Source organism: Ciconia boyciana, chromosome 34 (assembly GCF_034638445.1).
Source record: "Ciconia boyciana chromosome 34, ASM3463844v1, whole genome shotgun sequence".
Classification (NCBI taxonomy): Eukaryota; Metazoa; Chordata; class Aves; order Ciconiiformes; family Ciconiidae; genus Ciconia; species Ciconia boyciana.
In genome coordinates this window covers 769,544-789,356 of record NC_132967.1, presented here as the reverse complement: position 1 = coordinate 789,356, position 19,813 = coordinate 769,544, and the positions used below count along the sequence as shown (strand labels likewise).

General features: G+C 68.9%; 1 protein-coding gene across 1 annotated transcript; it reads right to left on the bottom strand.

Annotated features, from left to right (window-relative positions):
* Positions 1-332: 332 nt before the first annotated feature.
* On the bottom strand, positions 333-19,682 carry G6PD (glucose-6-phosphate dehydrogenase). Its single transcript, XM_072849007.1, has 13 exons — positions 19,628-19,682; positions 18,885-19,006; positions 17,077-17,114; positions 14,022-14,130; positions 11,953-12,170; positions 7,963-8,118; positions 7,750-7,875; positions 5,703-5,796; positions 4,172-4,358; positions 3,857-4,092; positions 1,520-1,596; positions 1,340-1,432; positions 333-696 (listed from the first exon to the last, which is right to left on the bottom strand). Exons 1-13 carry the CDS (start codon positions 19,680-19,682, stop codon positions 606-608), a joined length of 1,602 nt encoding a protein of 533 aa, XP_072705108.1. The 3' UTR covers positions 333-605.
* Between the last annotated feature and the right edge of the window lie 131 nt (positions 19,683-19,813).

Below are 19,813 nucleotides of genomic sequence, written 5' to 3'. Positions count from 1 at the left end.
CCAAGTGGCAGGAGGCGCTCCCCCCCATCAAGTGACATGGAGGGCTGCCCCCTAAGTGACATAGGGAGCTGCCCCCCAAGTGACAGGAAGGGCTCCCTGCCCCCCAAGTGGCAGGAGGGGCTCCCCCCCCAAGTGACATGGGGGGCTGCCCCCTAAGTGACAGGGAGGACTCCCTGTCCCCCAAAAGTGACATGGGGGGCTGCCCCCCAGGTGATGGGGGGGTGATGGGAAGGGGCTGGTGGTAACTGGGGTCATTATGAGCCCGGGGGGAGGGGGGTAATTAGTCGGGGGGTTAACGAGGGCTGGGGGCCTTCATTAAGCTCGGGGGGGGTAATGGGGGATGGGAGTGCTTTGGTCCCAGGTTGGGGGGTTGGGGCCTGGCGGGGAGCACCTGGGTGTCTGGGGGGGCTATGGGGCAGGATGGGGGCTCTATGGGGCAGGATGGGGGAGGTATGGGGCAGGAGAAGGACGCCGGGGGGCAGCAGCCCCTAGCGCAGGCGTCAGGAGTGTTGTACTGGGGTGGGGGCTGGAGTGCGTGTGGGGCAGCTATGGGGCAGGCGGAAGGAGCGGGCTGGAGTGTGGGGCGCCGTGGGGCGCCGTGGGGCTCAGAGCTTGTGGGGGTTCACCCAGCGGTAGGTGCCCTCGTAGAGGAAGCCGGCGCGTTTCAGCAGCTCGTCCGCCTCCGCCGGGCCCCGGCTGGGGTTGGGGGGCGCGGTAGGGGCTGCCCCACGGGGAGGCCCCACGGCGGGGCGCCCTGCCCCACGGCACCCTACAGGCCCCCCTCCCCCGCCCATCCTGCTCTCCCACCACCCCAAAGCACCCTGGAGACCCCCAACCCTGCCCCATAGACTGCTCCTCTATCCGAGGCCTGCCCCACAGCCCCCCCAGTCTGCCCCACACCACACAGTCTGCCCCACAGCCCCCCTCTAGTCCACTACCACCTGCCCCACAGCCCCCAACCCGTTACCTACCTCATGGCACCTCCTAGCCCCCACCCCCACCCCTGCCCCACAGCACCCCCAGCTCATACCTGCCCCATAGCACCCCACTGGCCGCCCAAAACACCCCATCGCCCCCATTCCTGCCCCATAGCTCCCCACACCCCACCCCCTTCCCCCAGCCAATACCTGCCCCATAGCACCCCACTGACCCCCGAAACACCTCATCGCCCCCAAACCCCCAATTCCTGCCCCATAGCACACCCCCACCTGCCCCATAGCACCCCCTGACCCTCAAAACACCCCATGCCCCCCTTCACCCCAATTCCTACCCCGGGCTGCCCCCACCACCCCAACCCTGCCCCATAGCCCAGCCCCCCAAGTGCCCCCCTGCCCCATACCTGCCGTAGAGGTAGGGGATGGGCTTCTCCCCCCGCTCCTCGATGGTGTGCAGCAGGGGGGTGAAGATCCGCCAGGCCTCCCGCAGCTCATCACTGGAGGGGGGGGACACCCCAAAAGTGAACCATGGGGGCACAGGACACCCCCACCCCCCCACCCCCAGCCCCCCTCTGCCCCCCAACCTGCGGACGAAGTGCATCTGGTTCCCGCAGAAGACGTCGAGGATCAGGCGCTCGTAGGCGTCCGGCAGCTTCACGTCCTGGGGGGCACGGGGGGTTTGGGGGTCCCAGGGTTTTTTGGGGGTCCCTGGGGGTTTTTTTGGGGGGTCCCAGGGTTTTTGGGGGGGCCCTGGGGGTTTTTGGGGGTCCCAGGGTTTTTTGGGGGTCCCAGGGTTTTTGGGGATCCCAGGGGTTTTTGGGGGGTCCCAGAGTTTTTTGGGGGTCCCTGGGGTTTTTTGGGGGTCCCAGGGTTTTCTGGGGGTCCCTGGGGGTTTTTGGGGGTCCCAGGGGGGTTTTGGGGTCCCAGGGTTTTTGGGGGTCCCAGGGTTTTCTGGGGGTCCCAGGGTTTTTGGGGTCCCTGGGGGTTTTGGGGTCCCAGGGTTTTCTGGGGGTCCCTGGGGTTTTTTGGGGTCCCTGGGGGTTTTGGGGGCCCGGGGTTTTTGGGGGTCCCAGGGTTTTTGGGGGTCCCAGGGTTTTCTGGGGGTCCCAGGGTTTTTGGGGTCCCTGGGGTTTTTGGGGTCCCAGGGTTTTCTGGGGGTCCCTGGGGGTTTCTTTGGGGTCCCTGGGGGTTTTTGGGGGCCCAGGGGGTTTTGGGGGTCCCAGGGTTTTTTTGGGGGTCCCAGGGTTTTCTGGGGGTCCCAGGGTTTTTTTGGGGGTCCCTGGGGGTTTTTGGGGTCCCAGGGTTTTCTGGGGGTCCCTGGGGGTTTCTTTGGGGGTCCCTGGGGGTTTTTGGGGGGCCCGGGGGTTTTTGGGGGGTCCCAGGGTTTTTTTTGGGGGGTCCCAGGGTTTTTGGGGGCCCTGGGGGTTGGTGGGGGTCCAGGGTTCTGGGAGCCCCCCCGGATCTGATGCCGCAGCTTTCGGGGCGTGTCGATGGCCTGTGCGGGTTTTGGGGGGCTGTGGGGCGGTTTGGGGGTCCCTGTACGCTTGGGGGTGCAGCAGGTCCCCCTTCACATCTTGGGGGGGGTCACCCATCGCCCTCCTCACTCACCCCTCCCCCACTGCCATTTTGGGGCTCCCCAGGCCATTTTGGGGTCTCCTCTACCATTTTTGGGGTCTCCCTGTGCCATTTTTGGGGTCCCACACGCCATTTTTGGGTCTTTGCGACCGGTTTTGGGGGTCCCCGTGCCATTTTGGGGTCTCCACGAGCCCTTTTGGGTCTCCTCCACCATTCCTGGGGTCTCCATGAGCTATTTTGGGGTCTCCACCAGCTATTCTGGGGTCTCCTCCACCATTTCTGGGGTCTCCATGAGCTATTTTGGGGTCTCCTCCACCATTCCTGGGGTCTCCACCAGCTATTTTGGGGTCTCCTCCACCATTTCTGGGGTCTCCTCCACCATTCCTGGGGTCTCCACCAGCTATTTTGGGGTCTCCTCCACCATTTCTGGGGTCTCCTCCACCATTTTTGGGGTCTCCACAAGCTATTTTGGGGTCTCCTCTACCATTTTTGGGGTCTCCTCCACCATTCCTGGGGTCTCCACCAGCTATTCTGGGGTCTCCATGAGCTATTTTGGGGTCTCCTCCACCATTCCTGGGGTCTCCATGAGCTATGTTGGGGTCTCCACGAGCTATTCTGGGGTCTCCTCCACCATTTTTGGGGTCTCCACCAGCTATTTTGGGGTCTCCTCCACCATTTCTGGGGTCTCCATGAGCTATTTTGGGGTCTCCTCCACCATTCCTGGGGTCTCCACCAGCTATTTTGGGGTCTCCTCCACCATTTCTGGGGTCTCCTCCACCATTTTTGGGGTCTCCACAAGCTATTTTGGGGTCTCCTCTACCATTTCTGGGGTCTCCATGAGCTATTTTGGGGTCTCCTCTACCATTTCTGGGGTCTCCTCCACCATTCCTGGGGTCTCCATGAGCTATGTTGGGGTCTCCACGAGCTATTCTGGGGTCTCCTCCACCATTTCTGGGGTCTCCACGAGCTATTCTGGGGTCTCCTCCACCATTTCTGGGGTCTCCACGAGCTATTCTGGGGTCTCCTCCACCACTCTTGGTGTCTCCATGAGCTATTTTGGGGTCTCCACCAGCTATTTTGGGGTCTCCTCCACCATTTCTGGGGTCTCCATGAGCTATTTTGGGGTCTCCTCCACCATTTCTGGGGTCTCCTCCACTATTTCTGGGGTCTCCACCAGCTATGTTGGGGTCTCCTCCACCATTTCTGGGGTCTCCTCCACCATTCCTGGGGTCTCCTCCCCCATTCCTGGGGTCTCCACCAGCTACGTTGGGGTCTCCTCCACCACTCCCGGGTCCCCGCTGCCCTGCCGGGCTCTCCCCGCCTGCCGGGGGCTTTGGCCGTCCCACCTTGTAGCGGTTGCCGTAGGTGAGGTCCAGCTCGGACTCCTCGGGGTTGAAGAACATCCCGGGTTTCTTGGTCATCATCTTGGTGTAGACGGCCTCGTCGGGCTGGACGCGCACCACCAGCTCGTTGCGCTTGCACTGCCGCCCAAAAATGTCCCCGGGGACCTCGCGGAACTGCAGCCGCACCTCGGCCTTGCGCTCGTTCAGCGCCTTCCCGCAGCGCAGGACGAAGGGGACGCCTGGGGACGCCGCCGCCGTCACCCTCGCCGGCGTCGCCGGCGTCACGGCCCCGCCCCCCCCGCCCGCCCGGGCGCTCACCGTCCCACCGTTCGTTGGCCACGCGCAGGATGGCGGCGGCGAAGGTGGCGGTGGTGGAGCCCGGGGGGACGGTGGGGTCGTCCAGGTAGCCCTTCTGGCATTCGGGGGGACCCTCGGGGTTGCCCACGTATTGGCCCAGGACGACATCTTCTGGTTGCACCGGCCCGATGCACTTCAGCACCTTCACCTGAGGGGAGGGACACGTGGTTGTGGGGGGCCACCATGGAGGACGTGGTGATGGGACGTGGTCATGGGGGGCCACCATGGAGGACGTGGTGATGGGACGTGGTTATGGGGGGCCACCATGGAGGATGTGGTGATGGGACGTGGTTGTGGGGGGCCACCATCGAGGATGTGGTGATTGGACGTGGTCATGGGGGGCCACCATCGAGGACGTGGCGATGGGACGTGGTTGTGGGGGGCCACCATGGAGGACGTGGTGATGGGACATGGCCATCAGGGATGTGGCCATGGGGGACGTGGTTGTGGGGGGCCACCATCAAGGACGTGGTGATGGGACATGGCCATCAGGGATGCGGCCATGGGGGATGTGGTTGCAGGGGGCCACCATCGAGGACGTGGCAACGGGACGTGGTTATGGGGGGCCACCATCGAGGACGTGGTGATGGGACGTGGTTGTGGGGGGCCACCATCGAGGACGTGGCGATGGGACGTGGTTGTGGGGGGCCACCATCGAGGACGTGGCGATGGGACGTGGTCGTGGGGGGCCACCATCGAGGACGTGGCGATGGGATGTGGTTATGGGGGGCCACCATCGAGGATGTGGCAATGGGATGTGGTTGCAGGGGGCCACCATCGAGGACGTGGCGATGGGACGTGGTTGTGGGGGGCCACCATCGAGGACGTGGCGATGGGACGTGGTTGTGGGGGGCCACCATCGAGGACGTGGCAATGGGACGTGGTTGTGGGGGGCCACCATGGAGGACGTGGCGATGGGACGTGGTCGTGGGGGGCCACCATCGAGGATGTGGTGATGGGACGTGGTTGTGGGGGGCCACCATCGAGGATGTGGTGATGGGACGTGGTTGTGGGGGGCCACCATCGAGGACGTGGTGATGGGACGTGGTTGTGGGGGGCCACCATGGAAGACGTGGTGATAGGACGTGGCCATCAGGGATGTGGCCATGGGGGACATGGTTGCAGGGGGCCACCATCGAGGACGTGGCAACGGGACGTGGTTATGGGGGGCCACCATCGAGGACGTGGCAACGGGACGTGGTTATGGGGGGCCACCATGGAGGACGTGGTGATGGGACGTGGCCATGGGGAATGAGACCATCAGGGACGTGGTTGTGGGATGTGGCCATCGAGGTCACGGCCATCGGGGCCGTGGTCACCAAGGACGTGGCCACCGCGGCCACGCCCAGGACGCGCCCACGGGTGGCAACCGACCCGCGGCCGTGGGCCGCGGCCACCGAGGTCCCCGGGGAGGCGACGGGACGGCGCGAGGCCGCCTCCCGCCCCGCGGCGGCGGTGGCGGGCGGGGGTGGGGTGGGGTGGCCCCCGTCACCTTCTCGTCCCGCACGTCGTCGGGGTCGGTGGACGCCGGCTTCTCCATGGCCACCAGGCAGAGCATCTGCAGGAGGTGGTTCTGCATCACGTCCCTGCGGAGCGGAGCCCGGCGCTGCGACGGGGACCTGCGGCGTCCCCCGCCATCCCCAGGGCCACCCCCGCCATCCCCGGGGCCACCCCCGCCATCCCCGGGGCCACCCCCGCCGTCCCCGGGGCCACCCCCGCCATCCCCAGGGCCACCCCCGCCATCCCCGGGGCCACCCCCGCCGTCCCTCCGTCCCCCCTCTGTCCCCGTGTCGCCTCCGCGTCGTCCCCCGCCCCCCACCGCGTGTCCCCTCCCCAGCGTCCCTGTGTCTTCTCTCTGTCCCCTCTTGGTGTCCCCCCGGTGTCCCTGTGTCCCCCATGGCCCCTCCAGTGTCCCCATGTCCCCTCACCATCCCCCACAGTCCCCCCACATCCCCTCCATGTCCCCTCACAGTGTCCCCATGTCCCCCCATGTCCCCATGTCCCCCTTGCTGTCCCCACGTCCCCTCCATGTCCCCCCTGATGTCCCCATGTCCTGCCTTGGTGTCCCTGTGTCCCCCATGTCCCCATGTCCCCCCATGTCCCCAAGTCCCCCTGTCATACCCTACAGCATCCCAGCATCCCCCCAAGTGCCACCGTGCCTGTCCCCACGTCCCCTCCATGTCCCCCCCAGTGTCCCTGTGTCCCCCCAGTGTCCCCATGTCCCCCTTGCTGTCCCCACGCCCCTCCATGTCCCCCCAGTGTCCCCATGTCCCCCTCGCTGTCCTCATGTCCCCCAGTGTCCCCATGTCCCCTCCCAGTGTCCCCATGTCCCCCTGTCATACCCTACAGCATCCCAGCGTCCCCCAAGTGCCACCGTGCCTGTCCCCACGTCCCTCCATGTCCCCCCAGTGTCCCCATGTCCCCCCTTGCTGTCCCCACGTCCCTCCCAGTGTCCCCATGACCCCCCTTGGTGTCCCCATGTCCCCCAGTGTCCCCATGTCCCCCCAGTGTCCCCATGTCCCCCATGTCCCCATGTCCCCATGTCCCCCATGTCCCCAAGTCCCCCGTCATACCCCCGCGTCCCCCCAGTGTCCCCATGTCCCCCAGTGTCCCCAAGTCCCCCCTTGCTGTCCCCACGTCCCCTCCATGCCCCCCAGTGTCCCCATGTCCCCCCATGTCCCCATGTCCCCCCATGTCCCCAAGTCCCCCCGTCACACCCCACAGCATCCCAGCATCCCCCAAGTGCCACCGTGCCTGTCCCCACGTCCCCTCCATGTCCCCCCAGTGTCCCCGTGTCCCCCAGTGTCCGCATGTCCCCCAGTGTCCCCATGTCCCTCCATGTCCCCCAGTGTCCCCATGTCCCCCAGTGTCCCCATGTCCCCCTTGCTGTCCCCACGTCCCTCCATGTCCCCCCATGTCCCCAAGTCCCCCCTTGCTGTCCCCATGTCCCCTCCATGTCCCCCCCAGTGTCCCCATGTCCCCCCATGTCCCCATGTCCCCACGTCCCCCCTTGCTGTCCCCATGTCCCCCATGTCCCCATGTCCCCCATGTCCCCAAGTCCCCCTTGCTGTCCCCACGTCCCCTCCATGTCCCCCCAGTGTCCCCATGTCCCCCTTGCTGTCCCCATGTCCCCCATGTCCCCAAGTCCCCCTTGCTGTCCCCATGTCCCCCATGTCCCCAAGTCCCCCTTGCTGTCCCCACGTCCCTCCATGTCCCCCCCAGTGTCCCCATGTCCCCCCATGTCCCCATGTCCCCCATGTCCCCAAGTCCCCCTTGCTGTCCCCACGTCCCTCCATGTCCCCCCCAGTGTCCCCATGTCCCCCATGTCCCCATGTCCCCATGTCCCCCATGTCCCCATGTCCCCCATGTCCCCAAGTCCCCCTTGCTGTCCCCACGTCCCCTCCATGCCCCCCCATGTCCCCATGTCCCCCATGTCCCCAAGTCCCCCCGTCACACCCCACAGCATCCCAGCGCCCCCCAAGTGCCACCGCTCCGTCCCCGCGCCCCGCCGTGCGTCGTCCCCCCAGCCCCGGCGTCACCGGATGATGCCGAAGCCGTCGAAGTAGCCGCCGCGCCCCTCGGCGCCGAAGGGCTCCTTGAAGGTGACGACCACGCAGGCCACGTTGTCCCGGTTCCAGATGGGCCCGAAGATGCGGTTCCCGAACCTTGGGGACGACCGGCGCCGCGGTCGCGCGGGGGCGGGGCGCGCGTCGCCGCGGCCCCCGCGTCACCGCGTCACCGCGTCCCCCCACCTGAGCACCATGAGGTTCTGCACCATCTCCTTGCCCAGGTAGTGGTCGATGCGGTAGATCTGCTCCTCGCCGAAGAGGGCCCCGAGGTGCCGCGAGAGGGCGTCGGAGGTGGCCAGGTCCCGCCCAAACGGCTTCTCCACGATCACGCGGTTCCACCTGCGGGACGCGGCGGGGACGTGGGCACGCGGCGGTGACACCACGACGCCACCGGCGACGCCGCGACGCGCCCCCCCGTCTCCTCCGCCCGCCGGCGGCGGGGTGGGTCGCCTGCTGGGGGAGGGGTGGTGCTGCGTGTCCCCCCACACCGCGGCCGCCCCGGGGGGATGTCCCCACCCCACGGCCCCTGGCACCAGGGGCTCCCCCGTCCCCCGTGTCCCCCACCCCGTGTCCCCAAGGGCTCCTGGCCTTTGTCACCGAGGTCCCCCCCCACGTCCCCAGTCACCAGGGGCTCCCCCATCCCCCGTGTCCCCCCATGTCCCCACGTCCCCTGTCACCAGGGGCTCCCCCTGTGTCCCCCACGGCTCCTGGCCTTTGTCACCGAGGTCCCCCCCATGTCCCCAGTCACCAGGGGCTCCCCCATGTCCCCAAGGGCTCCCGGCCTTTGTCACCGAGGTCCCCCCACGTCCCCTGTCACCAGGGGCTCCCCATCCCTCATGTCCCCCACCCCGTGTCCCCAAGGGCTCCTGGCCTTTGTCACCAAGGTCCCCCATGTCCCCTGTCACCAGGAGCTCCCCCCGTCCCCCGTGTCCCCCATGTCCCCACATCCCCTGTCACCAGGGGCTCCCCCGTGTCCCCAAGGGCTCCCGGCCTTTGTCACCGAGGTCCCCCATGTCCCCAGTCACCAGGGGCTCCCCCCATGTCCCCAAGGGCTCCTGGCCTTTGTCACCAAGGTCCCCCATGTCCCCTTGTCACCAGGGGCTCCCCCTGTCCCCGTGTCCCCCACCCCATGTCCCCAAGGGCTCCTGGCCTTTGTCACCGAGGTCCCCCCCATGTCCCCATGTCCCCTGTCACCAGGGGCTCCCCTGTGTCCCCCACAGCTCCTGGCCTTTGTCACCGAGGTCCCCCCCATGTCCCCTGTCACCAGGGGGCTCCCCATCCCCGTGTCCCCCACCCCATGTCCCCAAGGGCTCCCGGCCTTTGTCACCAAGGTCCCCCCCATGTCCCCACGTCCCCTGTCACCAGGGGGCTCCCCCGTGTCCCCACGGCTCCTGGCCTTTGTCACCAAGGTCCCCCCATGTCCCCAGTCACCAGGGGCTCCCCCATCCCCCATGTCCCCCCATGTCCCCACGTCCCTGTCACCAGGGGCTCCCCCGTGTCCCCAAGGGCTCCCGGCCTTTGTCACCGAGGTCCCCCATGTCCCCTGTCACCAGGGGCTCCCCGTCCCCCGTGTCCCCCACCCCATGTCCCCAAGGGCTCCTGGCCTTTGTCACCGAGGTCCCCCCCATGTCCCCATGTCCCCTGTCACCAGGGGCTCCCCTGTGTCCCCCACAGCTCCTGGCCTTTGTCACCGAGGTCCCCCCATGTCCCCTGTCACCAGGGAGCTCCCCCATCCCCCGTGTCCCCCCATGTCCCCACGTCCCCTGTCACCAGGGGCTCCCCCCGTGTCCCCCACGGCTCCTGGCCTTTGTCACCGAGGTCCCCCATGTCCCCAGTCACCCAGGGGCTCCCCCATGTCCCCAAGGGCTCCCGGCCTTTGTCACCAAGGTCCCCCCCATGTCCCCTTGTCACCAGGGGCTCCCCCATCCCCCGTGTCCCCCACCCCATGTCCCAAGGGCTCCTGGCCTTGTCACCGAGGTCCCCCCACGTCCCCTGTCACCAGGGGCTCCCCATCCCCGTGTCCCCCACCCCGTGTCCCCAAGGGCTCCTGGCCTTTGTCACCGAGGTCCCCCACGTCCCCAGTCACCAGGGGCTCCCGCATCCCCCGTGTCCCCCCATGTCCCCACGTCCCCTGTCACCAGGGGCTCCCCCTGTGTCCCCCACGGCTCCTGGCCTTTGTCACCGAGGTCCCCCATGTCCCCAGTCACCAGGGGCTCCCCCCATGTCCCCAAGGGCTCCCGGCCTTTGTCACCGAGGTCCCCCCCCACGTCCCCTGTCACCAGGGGCTCCCCATCCCTCATGTCCCCCACCCCCGTGTCCCCAAGGGCTCCTGGCCTTTGTCACCAAGGTCCCCCATGTCCCCTGTCACCCAGGAGCTCCCCCGTCCCCGTGTCCCCCCATGTCCCCACATCCCCTGTCACCAGGGGCTCCCCCCGTGTCCCCAAGGGCTCCCGGCCTTTGTCACCGAGGTCCCCCCATGTCCCCTGTCACCAGGGGCTCCCCCATGTCCCCAAGGGCTCCTGGCCTTTGTCACCAAGGTCCCCCCATGTCCCCTTGTCACCAGGGGCTCCCCTGTCCCCGTGTCCCCACCCCATGTCCCCAAGGGCTCCTGGCCTTTGTCACCGAGGTCCCCCCATGTCCCCATGTCCCCTGTCACCAGGGGCTCCCCTGTGTCCCCCACAGCTCCTGGCCTTTGTCACCGAGGTCCCCCCCATGTCCCCTGTCACCCAGGGGCTCCCCCATCCCCGTGTCCCCCACCCCATGTCCCCAAGGGCTCCGGCCTTTGTCACCAAGGTCCCCCCCATGTCCCCACGTCCCCTGTCACCAGGGGGCTCCCCCGTGTCCCCCACGGCTCCTGGCCTTTGTCACCAAGGTCCCCCCCCATGTCCCCAGTCACCAGGGCTCCCCATCCCCATGTCCCCCATGTCCCCACGTCCCCTGTCACCAGGGGCTCCCCCATGTCCCCAAGGGCTCCCGGCCTTTGTCACCGAGGTCCCCCCACGTCCCCTGTCACCAGGGGCTCCCCCGTGTCCCCCACCCCATGTCCCCAAGGGCTCCCAGCCTTTGTCACCGAGGTCCCCCCATGTCCCCATGTCCCCTGTCACCAGGGGCTCCCCCGTGTCCCCAAGGGCTCCCAGCCTTTGTCACCGAGGTCCCCCCATGTCCCCTGTCACCAGGGGCTCCCCATCCCCATGTCCCCCATGTCCCCACGTCCCTGTCACCAGGGGCTCCCCCATGTCCCCAAGGGCTCCTGGCCTTTGTCACCGAGGTCCCCCCATGTCCCCAGTCACCAGGGGCTCCCCCATCCCCGTGTCCCCCACCCCATGTCCCCAAGGGCTCCCGGCCTTGTCACCGAGGTCCCCCATGTCCCCACGTCCCCTCTCACCAGGGGCTCCCCCTGTGTCCCCCACGGCTCCTGGCCTTTGTCACCAAGGTCCCCCCATGTCCCCTGTCACCAGGGGCTCCCCGTGTCCCCAAGGGCTCCCGGCCTTTGTCACCGAGGTCCCCCCACGTCCCCTGTCACCAGGGGCTCCCCATCCCCGTGTCCCCCACCCCGTGTCCCCAAGGGCTCCTGTCCCTTGTCCCCAGGGTCACCCCTGCCCCGTGTCCCCATCCCTGGGGTCTCCCCCACCCCGTGTCCCCCTCCCCATGTCCCTGTTGTCCCCTGTCCCTTGTCCCCTGGCTCTCCCCACCCCCTGTCCCCACATCCCCCATCCCCAGGCTCTCCACCCCCTCCCCATTATCCCCTGTCCCTCATCCCCAGGCTCTCCCCACCCCACCCTGTGTCCCCCTCCCCGCTGTCCTCCCCCTCGTCCCCAGGCTCTCCCCACCCCCACCCCGTGTCCCCTCCCCACATCCCCGTTGTCCCCTGTCCCCAGGCTCTCCCCACCCCACATCCCCCATCCCCAGGCTCTCCCCTCCCCACCGTCCCCTGTCCCTCATCCCCAGGCTCTCCCCACCCCGTGTCCCCCTCCCCACGTCCCGTTGTCCCCTGTCCCCAGGCTCTCCCCCACCCCACATCCCCCATCCCCAGGCTCTCCCCCACCCCACATCCCCCATCCCCAGGCTCTCCCCTCCCCACCCACCCCCATTATCCCCTGTCCCTCGTCCCCAGCCTCTCCCCCGCCCCATGTCCCCCCGCCCCGTGTCCCCGTTGTCCCCAGCGTCCCCCACCCGCTGCCCATGCAGGCCTGGCGGATGTGGCGGGTGACGGGGACGTAGACGCTGGGGGGCAGGGCCAGGTAGAAGAGGCGGTTGGCGCGGGGACCCCCGGGCAGCCCCCGCAGGTGGGCGCCCAGCCGCCGGAACGCGTCCTCGTCCCCGTACTGTCCCCGCACGTAGCTCTGCCGCTCGAAGAAGGCCGCCAGCCGCGCCGACTCCTCGGGGGACGCCTGCGGGGGGGACGCGGGGACGTGGGGACACGGCGGGGGACACACACACATTGGGGGGGGGAGAGCGAGGGATGGGGGACAGGCAGGGGGACGTGGGGACACCCGGGGGGCAGGGGGACAGGCAAGGGACATGGGGAGAGGCAGGGGGACGTGGGGACACCCGGGGACATGGGGCAGGGGGACACGGGACACCCGGGGGACACGGGGACACCGAGGGACACGGGACGCCAAGGGACATGGGGCAGGGGGACATGGGGACACCTGGGGACGTGGGGACACCCGGGGGCGGGGGACAGGCAAGGGACATGGGGAGAGGCAGGGGACGTGGGGACACCCGGGGACATGGGGACACCAAGGGACATGGGGCAGGGGGACATGGGGACAGCCAGGGGGACACGGGGACACCCGGGGGACATGGGGACACCGAGGGACATGGGGACAGGCAGGGGGACACGGGGACACCCGGGGACATGGGGCAGGGGCTGGGGGAGGGACATGGGGACAGACAGGGGGACGTGGGGACACCCGGGGACATGGGAACACCGAGGGACATGGGGACACCGAGGGACATGGGGCAGGGGGACATGGGGACACCTGGGGGACGTGGGGACACCCGGGGACATGGGGACACCGAGGGACATGGGGACACCCAGGAACATGGGGACATGGGGAGAGGCAGGGGGACACGGGGACACCCAGGGACGTGGGGCAGGGGCTGGGGAGGGACATGGGGACAGACAGGGGACGTGGGGACACCCGGGGACATGGGGCAGGGGGACACAGGGACACCCAGGGGACACGGGGACACCGAGGGACATGGGGACACCGAGGGACATGGGGCAGGGGGACATGGGGACACCCAGGGGACACGGGGACGCCGAGGGTCATGGGGCAGGGGGACATGGGGACACCTGGGGACGTGGGGACACTCAGGGGTGGGGGACAGGCAAGGGACATGGGGAGAGGCAGGGGGACACGGGGACACCCGGGGACATGGGGCAGGGGGACATGGGGACAGGCAGGGGGACACGGGGACACCCGGGGACATGGGGCAGGGGCTGGGGGAGGGACATGGGGACAGACAGGGGGACACGGGGACACCCAGGGGACACGGGGACACTGAGGGACATGGGGCAGGGGGACATGGGGACACCTGGGGACGTGGGGACACCCGGGGGTGGGGGACAGGCAAGGGACATGGGGAGAGGCAGGGGGACGTGGGGACACCCGGGGACATGGGGACACCAAGGGACATGGGGCAGGGGGACATGGGGACAGCCAGGGGGACACGGGGACACCCAGGGACATGGGGCAGGGGGACACGGGGACACCCGGGGGACATGGGGCAGGGGGACATGGGGAGAGGCAGGGGGACACAGGGACACCCAGGGGACATAGGGACACCGAGGGACATGGGGCAGGGGGACATGGGGACACCCAGGGGATGTGGGGCAGGGGCTGGGGAGGGACATGGGGACAGGCAGGGGGACACGGGGACACCCGGGGGACATGGGGACACCGAGGGACATGGGGACAGGCAGGGGGACACGGGGACACCCAGGGGACACGTGGGGACACCGAGGGACATGGGGCAGGGGGACATGGGGACAGCCAGGGGCCGGGAGGGGACATGGGGACACCCCAGAGACTCCGGGGGGGGACACATGGGGACACCCAGCGGTGGCACCCCTGCGGGGAAGGACCCCAGGGGATGAGGGGACGCCGCTGCTGCCGGGAGAGGGGACATCTGGGGACATCTGGGGATGTTTGGGGACATCTGGGGACATTTGGGGACGTTTGGGGACATCTGGGGACATTTGGGGACGTTTGGGGACGTTTGGGGACAGCCACCTTGAGGTAGGGCAGGGTCTGCTCCCGGATCTGCTCCACCGTCAGGGGGCTGCGGGCGAAGCCCACGACGCGGGTGTCATCGGGGAGCAGCCCGCCGCGGAAGAGCCACCTGCGGGGACGTCACCGTCACCGGCCCCGGCCCTGGGGAGCCACCGTCCCCAAGCCACCCCCCCCGCCACGGGGACGGGAGTCATTGTCACCGGGGGCAGTGGGGACGCTGGGGGGGTGGTGGGGACGTTGGGGACAACGGGGTGGGGACGGGGACGTTGGGGACAGCGGGGGGTGTGTTGGGGACACTGGGGTGGGGACGGGGACATTGGGGACAACAGGGTGGTGATGGGGACGTTGGGGACAACGGGGCAGTGATGGGGACGTTGGGGACACTGGGGTGGCAATGGGGACGTTGGGGACACTGGGGTGGGGACGGGGACGTTGGGGACAACGGGGCGGTGATGGGGACGTTGGGGACACTGGGGCGGTGATGGGGACGTTGGGGACACTGGGGTGGCAATGGGGACGTTGGGGACAGCGGGGTGGTGATGGGGACGTTGGGGACAGCGGGGGGGTGTTGGGGACACTGGGGTGGGGACGGGGACGTTGGGGACAACGGGGCGGTGATGGGGACATTGGGGACAACGGGGCGGTGATGGGGACGTTGGGGACACTGGGGTGGGGACGGGGACGTTGGGGACACTGGGGCAGTGATGGGGACGTTGGGGACACTGGGGTGGCAATGGGGACGTTGGGGACACTGGGGTGGGGACGGGGACGTTGGGGACACTGGGGTGGCAATGGGGACGTTGGGGACAACGGGCGGTGATGGGGACGTTGGGGACACTGGGGTGGGGACGGGGACGTTGGGGACACTGGGGCGGTGATGGGGACGTTGGGGACAACGGGGTGGTGATGGGGATGTTGGGGACACTGGGGTGGGGACGGGGACGTTGGGGACACTGGGGTGGGGACGGGGACGTTGGGGACAACGGGCGGTGATGGGGACGTTGGGGACAACGGGGCGGTGATGGGGACGTTGGGGACACTGGGGTGGGGACGGGGACGTTGGGGACACTGGGGCGGTGATGGGGACGTTGGGGACACTGGGGTGGCAATGGGGGCGTTGGGGACAACGGGGCGGTGATGGGGACATTGGGGACAACGGGGCGGTGATGGGGACGTTGGGGACACTGGGGTGGGGACGGGGACGTTGGGGACACTGGGGCGGTGATGGGGACGTTGGGGACACTGGGGTGGGGACGGGGACGTTGGGGACACTGGGGTGGCAATGGGGACGTTGGGGACAACGGGGCGGTGATGGGGACGTTGGGGACACTGGGGTGGGGACGGGGACGTTGGGGACACTGGGGCGGTGATGGGGACGTTGGGGACACTGGGGTGGGGACGGGGACGTTGGGGACACTGGGGCGGTGACAGGGACGTTGGGGACGCGTGGGACACGGGTCATAGTGGTGGCACTGGGGACAGTAGTGACACCGGTGGCACTGGCGGCAGTGACAAGGGGGACACAGCAACGCTGGGGACAGGGGGGACATTGGTGGCCCTGGGGATGGTGGGGGCCCCAGTGATGTTGGTGGCCCTGGGGACATTGGTGGCCCTGGGGACAGGGGTGACGCTGGTGGTCATGGGGACGTTGGTGGCCCTGGGGACAGGAGTGGCCCTGGGGACATCGGTGGCCCCGGTGACGCTGGTGGCCCTGGGGACAGGGGGGACATTGGTGGTCATGGGGACGTTGGTGGCCGTGGTGACACTGGGGGCCTTGGGGACAGGGGTGACACTGGTGGTCATGGGGACATTGGTGGCCCTGGGGACATCGGTGGCCATGGTGACGCCGGTGGCCCTGGGGACAGGGGTGACACTGGTGGTCATGAAGACAGGGGGGACATTGGTGGCCCTGGGGACAGGGGTGGCCCTGGTGGCCGCGGTGACGCCGGTGGCCCTGGGGACAGGGGTGACAGTGGTGGTCATGGGGACATTGGTGGCCCTGGGGACAGGAGTGGCCCTGGGGACATCGGTGGCCGTGGTGGCCGCGGTGACACTGGTGGCCCTGGGGACAGGGGTGACACTGGTGGTCATGGGGACATTGGTGGCCCCGGTGACGCTGGTGGCCCTGGGGACAGGGGGGACATTGGTGGCCATGGGGACAGGGATGGCCCTAGGGACAGGGGTGACATTGGTGGCCCCGGGGACAGGGGGGACATTGGTGGTCATGGGGACGTTGGTGGCCATGGTGACACTGGGGGCCCTGGGGACAGGGGTGACACTGGTGGCCCTGGGGACGTTGGTGGCCCTGGGGACAGGGGTGACACTGGTGGCCCTGGGGACGTTGGTGGCCCTGGGGACAGGGGTGACATTGGTGGTCATGGGGACATTGGTGGCCCTGGGGACAGGAGTGGCCCTGGGGACATCGGTGGCCGTGGTGGCCGCGGTGACACTGGTGGCCCTGGGGACAGGGGTGACACTGGTGCTCATGGGGACATTGGTGGCCCCGGTGACGCTGGTGGCCCTGGGGACAGGGGGGACATTGGTGGCCATGGGGACAGGGGGGACATTGGTGGTCATGGGGACGTTGGTGGCCCTGGGGACAGGGGTGGCCCTGGGGACAGGGGTGACACTGGTAGTCATGGGGACATTGGTGGCCCTGGGGACATTGGTGGCCCTGGTGGCCGTGGTGACGCCGGTGGCCCCGGGGACAGGGGTGACACTGGTGGTCATGGGGACATTGGTGGCCCTGGGGACAGGGGTGGCCCTGGGGACATCGGTGGCCATGGTGACGCCGGTGGCCCTGGGGACAGGGGTGACACTGGTGGTCATGGGGACATTGGTGGCCCTGGGGACAGGGGTGGCCCTGGGGACATCGGTGGCCATGGTGACGCCGGTGGCCCTGGGGACAGGGGTGACATTGGCGGTCATGGAGACATTGGTGGCCCTGGGGACGTTGGTGGCCCTGGGGACAGGGGTGGCCCTGGTGGCCGCGGTGACGCGGGTGGCCCTGGGGCCAGGGGTGGCCCCGTGACGTCGGTGGCCCCGGGGCCCGTACCAGGCGGTGGGGTAGATCTTCTTCTTGGCCAGGTCGCCCTGCGGGGGAGGGGCGGGCTGAGGCCGGGCACAGCTCGCCGCAGCGATGGCCGCCCCGCCCCCGCCCCGCGTCAGCCGCCCCGGGGGACGGGGACAGACGGACACGGGTGGGGACAGGGGGCCGCCCCGCCCCGCGGGGTCACGCGGCGGGGGAGGGGTAATTAAGGGGTGTTGGGTAACGAGGCGGGGAGGGCCCCCAGACATCCGGGTGCCCTGCCCGCCCCTCCCCCGCCCCGGGCAGTCAGGCCACCCCGGCCCCACCCCCACCCCGGGGGGAACCCGGGCGTCCGCGGCGGGGGAGGGGCGGGCACCCCGTCTTCTTCCTCTTCCCCTCCCCCACCCTGCCCGGCACCCGGGGCTCCGGGCTGCGTGGCCCCTCCCCCGCCCCCAGCACCCCCATATTGCACCATAGCGCCCCACACTGCCCCATAGCGCCCCCACAGCAGCCCCATTTTGCCCCACAGCACCCCATAGCGCCCCCATTTTGCCCCACAGCACCCCATATAGCCCCATAGCACCTCCACTGCCCCCATAGTGCCCCACAGCACCCCTATATTGCCCCATAGCGCCCTCTGTTTTGCCCAATAGTGCCCCACATTGCCCCATAGCACCCCCACCGCCCCCATATTGTTCCCTAGCACCCCCATATTGCCCCCCAACCCCCCACAGTGCCCCATAGCACCCCAGCCCCCATATTGCCCCACAGCACCCCCACTGCCCCCTGGCACCCCATATTGCTCCACAGCACCCCACATTCCCCCCACCCCCATATTGCCTTATAGCACCCCCACTGCCCCCCAGCCCCCCATTTTGCCCCACAGCACCCCCAGCTTGCCCCCAGCACCCCCATATTGCCCCATAGGCCCCTATCGCCCCCTCAGCACTCTCATATTGCCCCCAATATCACCCCACACCCCCGCGTGACCCCCAGCCCCCAATTTTCCTCCCAGCCCTCCTATATCCTCCCAGCCCCCCATATTGCCCCACAGCACCCCCCATATGGCCCCACAGCACCCCATATTGCCCCACAGCACCCCCATTGCCCCTTATATTGCCCCCCAACATCACCCCATACCCCCTATTGCCCCCAGCCCCCCATATCCCCTCCAGCCCCTTCATTCCCCTTCTAACCCCCCAATTTTCCCCCCAGCCCCCCATATCGCCCCCAGGCCCCCCATATCCCCCCCCAGCCCCACCATATCACCCCCAGGCTCTCTATATCGGTCCCCAGGCCCCCATATCGCCCCCAGGACCCCATATGCCCCCCAGCCCCCCATATCCCCCTCTCAGGCCCCCCATATCCCGCCCAGCCCCCATATCACCCCCAGGACCACATATCCCCCCCAGCCCCCTATATCCCCCTCCAGGCCCCCCATATCGCCCCCCAGGCCCCCATATCACCCCCAGGCCCCCATATGCCCCCCCCAGGCCCCCATATCACCCCCAGGGCCCCCATATCACCCCCCAGCCCCCTATATCCCCCCCCCAGGCCCCCATATCGCCCCCCAGCCCCCCATATCCCCCCCAGGCCCCCATATCCCCCAGCCCCCCATATCACCCCCAGGACCACATATCCCCCCCAGGCCCCCATATCGCCCCCCAGCCCCCTATATCCCCCCCAGGCCCTCCATATCCCCCAGCCCCCCATATCATCCCCCAGGACCACATATCCCCCCAGCCCCCTAAATCCCCCCAGCCCCCCAGATCTCCCCCCAGCCCCCTATATCGCCCCCAGCCCCCCACATCGCCCCCAGCCCCCCGCGGACTCACGGAGGCCCTGAGGATGATGAAGACGTGGGGCTGGCCCTGGAGGAAGGCCTCGTCGCGGCTCAGCTCCTGCCGCAGCATCCCGCACACCTCCGACCGGCTCAGCTCCGGCCCCGCCATCGCGCCTGGGGGACGGGGCAGGATTGGGGTGCTGGGGGGCAGGGCTGGGAGGTTGGGGGGCAGGGCTGGGGTGCTGGGGGCAGGGCTCAGGTGTTGGGGGCAGGGCTGGGAGGCCGGGGAGCAGGATTGGGGTGCTGGGGGGTCGGGGAGCAGGACCGGGGTGCTGTGGGGCAAGACTGGGGTGCTGTGGGGCAGGATTGGGAGGTTGGGGGCAGGACTGGGGTGCTATGGGGCAAGACTGGGGTGCTGTGGGGCAGGATTGGGAGGTTGGGGGGCAGGACCAGGAAGTTGGGGGCAGGACCGAGAGGTTGGGGGGCAGGACCGGGGTGCTGTGCGGCAAGACTGGGGTGCTGTGGGGCAGGCCTGGGAAGTTGGGGGGCAGGACCAGGAAGTTGGGGGCAGGACCGGGGTGCTGTGGGGCAGGACCGGGGTGCTGGGGGCAGAACCACCCCCCACCTCCTATCCCCACCCCCTTTGCCCCCTCAACACCCCTTATCCCCCCGCCCCCTTTCCATCACCCCCAGCCCCCAACTCCCTCCCCCGCCCCCAACCCCCCCATCCCCCTAAGGACCCCACCTCCTCCCCCATTACGCCCCCCCCCATTAATTCCCCCGCCCCGCCCCCACCTGCCCGCTCCGGCCGCGGCTCCGCCGCTCCCCTCACGCTCGCGCGGGTCCCCATTCCCCTCCCGCCGGCCACGCCCCCTCCATCCCTCCCTCTACCCAATCACCGCCGAGCCTCCCGGCGCGCCGGCCAATGGCAGAGCCGCTCCGCGAAGCGGAGGGGGTGTGGCGACGCGGCGCTGGGTGGGC